General features: G+C 34.2%; 1 protein-coding gene across 1 annotated transcript; it reads right to left on the bottom strand.

Annotated features, from left to right (window-relative positions):
* Positions 1–2,614: 2,614 nt before the first annotated feature.
* LOC123559470 (uncharacterized) lies at positions 2,615–10,221 on the bottom strand. The gene is made up of 6 exons (XM_053516724.1): positions 10,013–10,221; positions 9,273–9,398; positions 6,078–6,158; positions 5,335–5,415; positions 4,995–5,088; positions 2,615–2,879 (listed from the first exon to the last, which is right to left on the bottom strand). Exons 1-6 carry the CDS (start codon positions 10,173–10,175, stop codon positions 2,639–2,641), a joined length of 786 nt encoding a protein of 261 aa, XP_053372699.1. The 5' UTR covers positions 10,176–10,221; the 3' UTR covers positions 2,615–2,638.
* Positions 10,222–11,739: the final 1,518 nt, after the last annotated feature.

The raw sequence follows: 11,739 nt of genomic DNA, 5'->3' as shown, positions 1-11,739 counted from the left end.
TGGGGTCTTCCTCCACCAGCAAAGCTGGAAAGTCGCCATATGACCTATAAATGTATCGGTGCTACGTTAAACCCAACAAAATAGTTAAATAAATTCACCTATAACTATGATAGTGGACTTCTGTAATTGCTTGCGTTCTTGTCTCTGAACAAGGAGTGCACAAAAAGTAAATGAAAGTACTGATTTTGTCTTAACTCCATGTCTTTGCGTTTCTGGACAAAGACATGAAGACAAAACATATATATTCCTGCCTTCTTCGAACGCAAACCGCTTAAAACAAAACTATCAAACAGTACATATGTGCATGATAGACTTCATGGACATATGGACATGCAATTACATAGACCAAAATAACACATACAGACAACGTTTAACTTCTCTCTCTTTCTCAATATTTTGTTTTTGTGCACAAGCACGTTACTTTTTATCTTAATACATATATAGGTGGTGTATAACATGTCAGTACAGATACAAATCGCTTACTTTGTGTTGGCTTAGTATTACAATTTCCATAAATGTATTGTATATAAGCTTAAACTGAAACAAGACTTTCTATATGGTGTAATATTGTGTGCTTAATAGAAACTGTGAGAGAAATGACATGAAATGCCTGAGGAATACGAAAGCGAACACAAATTGATCAATAGAATTAAGTCCGAAATTCACATGTACCTGTCAAATTTGAAGAACATATAAGGGTGTGGATAACCAGGGGCGGATATGTCGTCATTATAACACGACCTTTTAAGAGTTGTGCTCCTTATATTGTTATATCTTTCAAAATACATTCCCCTTATTCACAAAAGATAATAGGTAAGGGTAGATTTCTCGGAATCATAGAGCACAACGAACACAGCCTAAGAGCCACGCATTTGTAAAGTAGGCCCACAACAAAAAGAAGCTGTAACGGAAAAAAATCATAGACGGGTTTCTTCAAAAATCCAACAAGTACATTTTAATTTTATGTAAAATATAGAAAAAAGGGTGGAAGGGGTAGGGATAGAAAGGGGGATGGGGTTGAAGGGGAAAGTGGATCAAGGATATTCAAAAGGGAATGCTACGTTCCTTAATCACAGTTACCCCACAGCGTAAACCCCTGCAGCGCAGACACTCGCATTCAAAAGACAAACACGCGCGCGCGCAAATACACGTACATACACATACGTACACAACCGCGTAACTAACTTATATAGATAAACAAACATACAAATAAGATATAACAACACTGTAGGGCACTGCCCGAGACACACAGATGCATAAGAACGCACATAAACATGAACAAAACACCCCCTTAGGATTCCGGCAGCCCAAATTAAGGTGAACACGATAACTTATTCATAGTAAAAGGAGAAGGGATGCCAAAGCAAGGGAGCGTAAATGCAAGGTGAAATGAATGAGGGAGTGAGTAGAAAGAGGAAATAAACGCTAATAACAAACAAGACAACATACGCAACACTAAATACAAGGCAAAAACAATCTTTTCTGCGTGTAATTTAAATTCATTAAATTTGCACACTATATTCTTACGCTTTTTACCCGAGTACTGTGTGATTTACGTTTTGCATTATTATTATTATGATATGTTCAAAAGGATAACCTTTTACGCTGTCTAATAGTTTTGAAACATTTGGGAGTTGAGTGAGTTAAGCGCGCACCTTTAACCGGATTAACTCTTTAGCAATGTTTTTGTTAGTGCAGTATCAACGCAATACGCTTTGGATTTTATTTGTTTTGTGTTTTGTCCGCATCAGCTATTTGTTTTTATTTGTCTTTACATTTTTGTATTGATGTCAGTCTTTTATGCTATTATATACAAAGATTGTTTGCTGTAAATTTATTACACTTTTTGATAAATATACAATTAAATATTTCATTGCATACCGCTTTGCTTCCCTCTGATTATTCTAATTGAATGATCATTACCTAAATGTCGTCCATTGATTTTAGTTTTCTAACAAAGAAACAATGCTTGCAAACCCTGTCTGATCGCGTCACATTCAAGGACTTCATTGAAAGTTCCATAACATTTTGTATATAATTTATTTTGAAATCAATACGGTACATATTTTTTCATGCGAATGTAAGGTCAAAAACAAACAATAAGGAGAAATTTACAATTGTTGTGTATATTCATACACCTCTTTATGAATAAATAACTCGTTATTTCTTTATTCTCTCAGTATAAATTATGTTCCCTTGAAGTATACAATGAGTATTTTTCACAGCTAGTAATTGCAGAACGTGTGCTTTTCAGCCAAAGGTCCATAGTTTTGCCAATTGAATACAAAAAAAAACAAGACTTTGGAGAGAAACATTGAAATAGTCATATCATAATATAGATCAACATAAGTGTGGACATGACATGGTTATTTCTTGGAAAAGCAAACGCAAAAACTATAATTAAGTAGTATGATCTAGCATTATGGTTGTTAATATATTCTTTACGGTGAATAATAACACAAAGGTGACAGATATCAGTAATGAACGTTTACTAGCTTAGTAATTATAACTGAGTACATCTGTTAGTATAGCGCATGGCTGCAGAGAAATGTTTTGGTTTAAGGATTCACATGTTCGTTTCTGTCTGACAGTTCCTCACACGCTTCTTGTATATCACATCTAAATGCGTCACTCTGTTTTATTTAAGACTGGAATTTGTTGTTTCGTAGAAATGGTCTTCATTACTTCTGCCTTGTAAATATTCATACACATTTCGGTGTGGATTTGGTGTTTCGTGACAGTCGTTTGTTTCTCCTGTATCGTTGTCTCTCACGTTTATGTAGATTCTGTCGTCTGCTTCAGTCGAAATAGGTGTAATATAATTGGCTTGCTCTGATAAGTTACCCATTTTAGTCTGATGTTCACTTTGATTGTTGTGTCTGTTTGTGGAAAGAGAATAACAGGTGTTACAGCTTCATTAAGAAAAGTAAATCGGTTTACAATAATTAAATCTTACTAAAACACAACGTAGTCCAAATTTACGCATTTATTGATATAAATTATGCTTTAGCTGTTTATTCCCTGAATGTTTCAATATTGGATTTTTGACAACTAAAATGTGCTCCGTTTAACTTTATTTAAGAATTCTAGTATGCTTGTCTCTGTTAAGACACTCTTACGCTAGAATGACGTCACGTTTACGTGTGATGACGTCAAATGTTTTGTTGCGACCAAGAAAGAGCGCTTCTATATTTTATCTAGTGTTTGAGATTAAGAGCATATTAGAATCGAAATAATTTATAGCACAAACGTGCTTTAACACTATTTGTACACTCGGGTGGTAATACATCGTTCAAATAATTTCACCCGGGCTGCGCCCTCGTGAAATTATTGCGCACGACGTATAACCACCAATCGTGCATAAATAGTGTTAAAGCACTCTTTTGCTATAAATTATTTAAGAAATAAACAGCCCGAGTGAAATTATTTGAACGACGTATTACCACCCGAGTGTATAAATAGTGTTAAACACGCCTGTGCTATAAATGTTTTCGATTCTAATATGCCCTTAATCTAAAACAGTAGATAAAATGTAGTAGCGCTCTTTCTTGGTCGCAACAAAAACATCGACGTCACCGCACGTTAACGTGACGTCATTCTAGCGTAAGAGTGTTTTAACAGAGACAAACATATTAGAATGATAAATCCTGAACAAAACACATTTAATATTTATCCAATGCAAATCGTTCTATGAATAAAGTTTCCATTGTAGCATACACTTCCTAAGTTGCTTCCAAGTCAATACTAAAAATTGGCAGTGATCGAGTACTAACAGTTTTGACATTTTAAGCCAGTTTATTTTGTAACATGCCATTTGAAAGATATATTTTGCTTTAGCCGAGAAACTGTATTGCACTATAGACAAATAGATAAATTGCAATTAAACATGTAAGTCAGTATCATCCTTGTGTTCTTGAGCCTGTCAAAATCAAGTTATACACTATTTTGCACTACATTATTTTATTTCAATAGATTTCACTTTGAATAAATCTAATATTTAACAAACACTTCTTTGAATATTATAAAATATGTAGCTGGCTGACGTATATATTTCTAGAATTTACATATTGGTTGTTGCTTCGGTGTATGGAATATATGTTAATCTGGCGCATATGATATTTTGACTTATGATCAAAAATTATCTAACGAACCCATTTCGACGTATGAATATTTCACATTTCTTGTCAATAAATTTAAGCTGCGATATATTCATTGTTTCGGTTTTTTCCAGCTTGTGTTAACATACACTTGGTTGTCTCCCTTGTTTTCATGCGAAATGTAATCAAAGTAAACCAATAATCGTTATATTGCTAACATCGGTGCTGATCTTGAAGCACAGTAGTTTAAGAGCAGCATTTTAATTACATTAATACATCATATTTAGAAGGCATGACATTGATGCTGCCGCAATTATTATTATTTATTTTTATACCAGATTTATATAGCGCCCTTTTCATGATCAATTTCACGTTCAAAGGCGCTTTACATAGTTCAAATGCAGCCACACAGGGCGCATAATTCATCCTCTACAAGTACAGACACAGAGCGATCTGACCAGAGGGACAGAGTAAGACAATGCCCCCACGACAGAGATCAGAAATCAGATACAGGCTTGTCCGGCTAACTTAGCCTAGCTCGTTTCGAATAGACAGCCTGGTTCTTTAACGTGCCCAGTGTATAGCACTGACACATGCAATGATTGCCTGGGTTCCTGACCAGTACACCTCTAGTTGGGTGGGAAACACTGAAAAGCGTTTCTGCAAATTACCGAGTAGCTGCCGGGGATCTAACCCCCGACCTCAGGATTGGAAGGCAAGTGTGCAAACCACTGAGCTATCCGTTCACCCAAATATCTGGTGACAAATGGAAATTTTTATTCCTTAACTCTTTGAATCCTTATTTAATTTGAATCATTCCCAGGGATCAATATTTTCCAAAAGTTTACTGTAAAAACTGTATCATTAGTGAGAATAGCTGCGAAAATGTAAATGTACCGTCTTTTCAAAATAATTGCAATGACAGCAGCAGCAGCAATTACTACCAGGATAGATGCAACAGAGGAACCAATGATGGCACCGAAGTCAGAATCTGAAAGTAAAATTAACAGAATATAAAAGAATATGAAACACCTGGCCATTAAAGGCTTGTTGTGTTGGTAAAGATGATGATATAGAACTGGTATATTGAACATATGAAACTGATATACGACTCAATCGAGAAATTAGGAAAATAATTAGAAAATTATGCGTAAATTGAAAAATAGGCACAAACTGCATGCGAAACTGTGAAAGATCCTGTGATTCCGTTGAGGAACATATTTTGCTAATGACCAACCTTTGTACTGTATCTCTTGTTCATTGATATCGGTACCAGACCAGTTGCCACTTGAAATGTTTGAAGATAAAGTTGTCTTATCTGATATAAACAAATTAAATATATGTCACATGTTTAACATGCTATTGTAACCAGTAGTCTCTTTTACTGTTTGATCCGTATATGTAACAAGTTTCTCATTGACTTCTATCCAATGTACTTCCGTGATTTTTCTTCAAATGAAAGACAATATCATTAATATTAAACATGTACATCACTTTTTGTACACTGAGTACAGTAATAGGAATATTTTTGAATTTTCAAAATATCTTGATCATTTTGATGCATCATTTTCATTTGTAAATATCAGGCATTCTTGACATCAAAATATTTCTAAAATTCAGTTTTTACTTTATTTGTCAATGGATTGTCATACACCTAGGGTACTTTGCTATCATAATTAATGCAATATATGTCTTATATGTCTTATTGCTTTAGAGAAGCTGTATGAATAATATGATTGTTGCAGAAACCTAGAAAAAATCTGTAATCTTGCCTAAAGAACCACTGCCTATATGAGAAACTGTGTCTGTTGTCCGTTAATAACGGTCATCTTTCATTTATTTGTTTTCAAGATTTCATTTTATGTCAGATTGTTGGCCATTATGATTGATAAAAACTTAAAGCGATTCAGGCTATATTTCAGTTTTTATGTATTGGCAACAAGCTGAATTTTGTTGAATGTTGTCAATGTTATCACCAACCTGTTTTTGTGCTACTGTCACTTCCAGTTAGTTCAGAATTTGCCATGTAAGTGGGAAATGTTGTCACAGTCGAAGTGGTTTCTTAAAGTAAACAAAAATGTGAATTCATTAAGAGAGAAAAACACTGCATTAATTGAAATTGTGAACATTGTTAGAAAAGGATCACATTTTGTGATTTTTTATTGTAATTAAGTATAAAATGAGTTTTCATACCAAAACTTTAGTGTTGTCTTCATTTTTGTTTCATTCAAATCATTGTGACATGTTACCTTGAGAAAGTAGCTTTGTCTGATACTGTTAACACTGATAAGAAATGAATGTATATTCTTGGTTTTTTTAGTTCACCTGTCACGTAGTGACAGAGTGAGCTTTTGAGATCGTATTTTGTCCGTCGTCCGTTCAAAATTTCTTGTGAACAAAATGGGTACTGCATTTTGCAATCATCTTTCATCAAACTTGCACACAACTTGTATCCGTATAATATATCGGTTTCTTCGAAAACTGGCCATATCCCATCATTGGTTCTGGTGTTATGACCCTTTAAAGGGCCACAATGTGCTATTTTTGGCTTGTGAACCTGATAGAGACCACATTTTGCAATCAACTTTAATCACATTTGCATAAAACTTGTATTAGCATAATATCTCGGTTTTTTTTTGAAAATTGGCCAGATTTCAACATGGGTTCTAGAATAATGGTCCCTTAGAAGGCCAAAATTTACTATTTTTGACTTGTGAAGTCGATAGAGACCATATTTTGCAATCAACTTTAATCAAACTTGCACACAACTTGTAGTGGCATAATATCTCACTTCATTTCCAAAACTAGCCAGATTTCTTCATGGGTTTCAGAGTAATGGGCCTATAAAAATGTAATATTTTGGCTTTTGCAGCCACGAAGAGGCTTCATCTATAATTTAATTTGATACAAACTTGCAAAATAAACAAACAACAATTACTATTGGATTCCATAATGAATCTGTCAGATCCAATCATAGGTTCCGGAGTTACGGCCCCTGACCGACCCCTGAAAGAGCCAAAATTTGTTAATTTTTACCTTGTAAACACGATTGAAGTGACATTTTATATCTGATTTTAACCACACTTACACAAAACTTAAAGTCACAGTAAGGTCTCTGTTCTTTTCGAAAACCGGCTTGATTCCTTTATTGGTTCTAAAGTTACCACCCCTGAAAGGGGAACACTTTCTATTTTGGCCCTTAATTCTTTCAGCCATATAGAGGGTTTATTTATGCTTTGATTTGATACAAAATTGATGATCTCTAGGTCTGGATCGAAACTTGGGTCGGGTCAAATACTAGGTCATCAGGTCAAATCAAAGGAAAAGCTTATTAACAATCTAGAGGCCACATTTATAACCCTATCTTAATGAAACTTGGTGAGAATAATTATAAATATGGCACCAAAAACTAGGTCACTTGGTCAAATCAAAGGAAAGGCTTGTCAACACTCTTGTTTATTTGATGTGCATGAAACTTGGTCAGAATGTTTGTGTGCTTGAAATATCGTATGAATTTTTATCTGGGTCATGTAGTGTCAAAACCTAGGTCACCAGATCAGTTCAAAGAATGAGCTTGTTTACACTCAAGAGGGCACGTTTCTTGGTCCAATCGTAATGAATATTGGTCAGAATATCCGTCTCCATGAAATTACTAGGTAAAACATATTTACGCTGTTAATGTATGTTACTCAGGTGAGCGACTTAGGGTCATCTCAGCTCTCTTGTTGTAGTTTTGGAACCCTTAAAAGGTATTCCTAAATAAATTTTATGTTGGTGGAATTTTAATGCAATTCAAGAACAATGATCAGTACGAATCCTAGTTGAGCATATGTGTCGGGTTTTATTATTCAATGAGTTCGAATTGAGTTATGGTATCTTGTTTATCACATTTGTATTCAAACCTTCTACCTAGATTTACTTGAATGCCTTTCAATGGTACAGATAATATTTGCCAACGCTTCTAATATAAAGCCTTTTGCTGAATTATGACCTTTTATATCATTTTTGAATAAAATTTGTCCGGAATACCTTCCCATGTTATTTTTGGATTTAATAGAAACTTAAACGATGAACAGCAAACCTGTGTACGGGCTTTAATGAAGAATTATTTTTCAAAGAGTTACGGCCCTTTGATTTTTCCAAATAAGTTCCCCATACCACTAGTCAAAATTTTCATAGTGTTCAGTTTAATTCTGTTTCTGGGTAATAAGTTAACATTAACTTCCGCGTTTTATCACCTACAAAAACTTTCTTAGCAAGGAAGACGTATATTTTTCTTAATACAAACATCTAATAACTTTTTTAAATCGTTGTTAAAATATTGCTCAAGACTGCAATTTAATGTTTTCGAGAAAATATGTAAAGGATAGTTATGGCGACAATTGTTTAAGCTTGTGCACTATTAGACCTTTCTAACGTAAACGTAATTACGAAACAGAATACTGAATCCGTAAAATTTTTGGCTAATTTGTGGTCTAGGGGAGACAATTTCATCCAATAGTAATGCAATAGTATCTCCCTTAGACCATTATTTGCAAATAACATTTACGGATTCAGTAATCAGTTTCCGATTTACGTTTACGTTAGAAATGTCTATTTGCACATTAAATTTGTAACTGGAAATAACATGTACGTGTTCTATCAGTCTCAAATACACTAAATTAATTTTAACCCAACTATAATTACCTCCGTTCAAACTATACTCGGTAAGCACAGTTTAAGATCTGACTCATGTAATAGTGTACCTCCTTTCGAAGGGTATTCAATTCCTACACTAAACCTACTTTAATTTAAAATGTTCAGGGGCCATAGCTTCAAGCTCCACTGGAACCAAATTTTGTTTCCTTATATTCTTTTTTTCTAGACTAGTAACCTTTTTCAAGACTTACTATTGATTTATTGTACAAGAGGGGAAACTTTTATTCGATAAGTTATTTCTTGCTGATCAAAGAGAATTTACCTATGAAACAGAAGGGGGCAGAGTTAGACATCTTAAAAAGTACTAAGTTACATGGGGTAAAAGTTTTCTATTTTGCCTTTACTCCTTAGATTACATATTGTGGAAGAAGTGACAAACTATAAATAAAGGTATTACTTAATTTCTTCAAAACATTTAATTATTTAATTTAATATATTTAATTACTTGTATGCCACCATTTACAGAAAATTACTTACCATAACGGCATAGAACTTCCCTTAGAGCGGAGTTGCAATTGTCTGTGAACATAACATCTTTTTGGTCACTTTGTGATAGTACAGTGTATCCACATTCAATCTTGCTAAAGGTTTTAATGTCTATTTCTAACAAAATATAAAAGAAAATAGCAGATAGATATAAATAAAGGGCGAAACTCTGTTGACTATGATCTTGTAGATGAGGTTAATGGATTAGAAATCACCAGGAAAGCCACCTTACGTTTTTTTATCATACAAATTGCGTGCACTATTCTGATATTCTGTCAGCTAAGTCTCTAAAATTAACATGTTATGTACAAAACATATCAGTGGATAGACACATAGACAAACAATATTTGACAGCTTGTGTAATGCATGTGTAAAGCAGATGTAAATTTTAATTTTATGGATATTTCTTATATAAGCCAGATGAAAACAGAGTAATAAATCAATGTTAATTTTCATTTTCTTCACATGTAATGTCGTATCTAAAAGGACTGATATTGTGGCATTGTCGACTAATGGTAAATGGCTAACATTGCACAATGTTCTGTTTTGCAATGTTTACTGTTTCAAAATTGTTGTATATTTTTTTCTTTAAACAAAATTTTAGACGTTTAAATCTTTAAGATTTTGGATAATTGATGCATCAACTGTTTTGGTTTTGTTGTGTTTAGAATCACACGTACTAGTACCTTCGGATACATAAAAAATAAAACCAAAATTAGATGAGTTATTACCGTCGTACTTGTAGATTGCATTGCTTCGTATGACTCCAGTCCAGAGGGAACCTCTAGGTAACTCTTGAAAATTAAATGTTGTGTTTACGTAACGTGTTGCATAACCATTCAGTTTGTAACACTTCTGTGTTGCGTTCTTCCATGGATAATACGAACTGTGCATAAGAACTGTACCGTTTTCTGTTAAAGTGAAAGTATTTTTCCTAGTTCTGCATTATCTAAAATGTTACCTTATCTTTTGATATAACGTTTAAAAATATATATATGTTATATTTTACAGTAGCGTGTTAATATAAAAAAAAATAATAGACAACACTATTGACCAAAAGCGGATTATTCAGAACATGAAACGACAATCTTATAAATACATGTAAACTTTGAAATGGTAAAATATACATAAAGAAATACATAAATCTACAACTTATGATATTTTCCCTGTATTATCTATTTATTTATTTTTTTTGTTGGATTTAACGTTGCACCGACACATGATAGGTCATATGGCGACTTTCCAGCTTTAATGGTAGAGGAAGACCCCAGGTGCCCCTCCGTGCACTATTTCATCACGAGCGGGCACCTGGGTAGAACCACCGACCTTCCGTAAGCCAGCTGGATGGCTTTCTCACATGAAGAATTCAACGCCCCGAGTGAGACTTGAACCCACATCGATGAGGGGCAAGTGATTTGAAGTATTATCTATTTATATGCCATGGGCTATAATCACTGGTGAATCATAAACTTATTTATTTACTACATGTGTCAATATTGTGTTAATGTATTACGTGGATGTATTTGTAATATCTTTTTTTTCAGACATTCTTAACGAGTATATTATGTCGGCTCTAACGTTAAATATTTTCTACCCTTGAAAATATCTGGTTTACTTTGTTTGTTTTTGGGTTAGCGTCGTGTTTCAACATCATTTCAGCTACAAAACGGTGGGCATTTAACATAACCAGTCTTTCTTGATTCTGCTGATTTCTGCACATGAATCAGAGGTTACGGAAAAATTGACCTCATAGACAATACGACTTTTATCAAATCGTCACGGAGAACATGGTCCCAGCCCGTGGATCAAACTCACGAGCCAGTGATCCGTGGATATGCGTTCTTACAACAAATGAACTAAGCGAGTCATCCGGTTTAAAAGTCAAAGGATAAGGTGATCGGCTGACGTGAAAGGGTGTGTAGAGCATTATTTGAACAATGCGAGTGCGCTAAAATGTATTTACGCAAAATGAATGTTTAATATAAACATTTTAGATTAAAAAACACAGCAAATTGAAGAGTTTTATAACTTAACATTCTGAATAATCTTAATTCATCATGTCGAACTGTGACTACTACAGTCTTCTAGTTTTATTTTTTTACTTTTCGCCTACATGACATTGTGCACACAGTCATTTGTGTTTAACTTGTTGAAAATAGGGTAAGTGCGAGGTTGGCATGCCCTAAACGCGTTTAAACACCCAGTTTCCTTGATATAGGTTTCTGAACGTTCCAAGGCGGTGTCCCTATTTTCAACTGGTTGTTTTGTCTGTCTTGTATTGTCTGTTGCGTATGTTTTCTTGTTTGTTGTAAGCGTTTTTCCTCACTCCCCTATTGCCTTCTCTTTTCCCTTGCATTTACGCTACTTTTTGCATCCCCTTCTCCTTTACTTTTAGTAAGTTTTCGTGGCTCCCCCTTGTTTTGGCAGCCGAATCCTAAGACGGTACTTGATTGTATTT

The sequence above is a fragment of the Mercenaria mercenaria genome, chromosome 10 (genome assembly GCF_021730395.1).
Source record: "Mercenaria mercenaria strain notata chromosome 10, MADL_Memer_1, whole genome shotgun sequence".
NCBI classification, from domain to species: Eukaryota; Metazoa; Mollusca; class Bivalvia; order Venerida; family Veneridae; genus Mercenaria; species Mercenaria mercenaria.
Note: the sequence above shows the minus strand (reverse complement) of the source record. Positions and strands in the feature narration are given on the sequence as shown.

Coding starts and splice junctions, on each gene's coding strand:
- LOC123559470 (XM_053516724.1), bottom strand. CDS start 10,175: ATGCACAGTTCGTATTATCCATGGAAGAACGCAACACAGAAGTGTTAC. Junction 6,159..9,272: donor GGAAGTTCTATGCCGTTATG/GTAAGTAATTTT, acceptor GTTTACTTTAAG/AAACCACTTCGACTGTGACA. Junction 5,089..5,334: donor ACAAGAGATACAGTACAAAG/GTTGGTCATTAG, acceptor TTTTACTTTCAG/ATTCTGACTTCGGTGCCATC.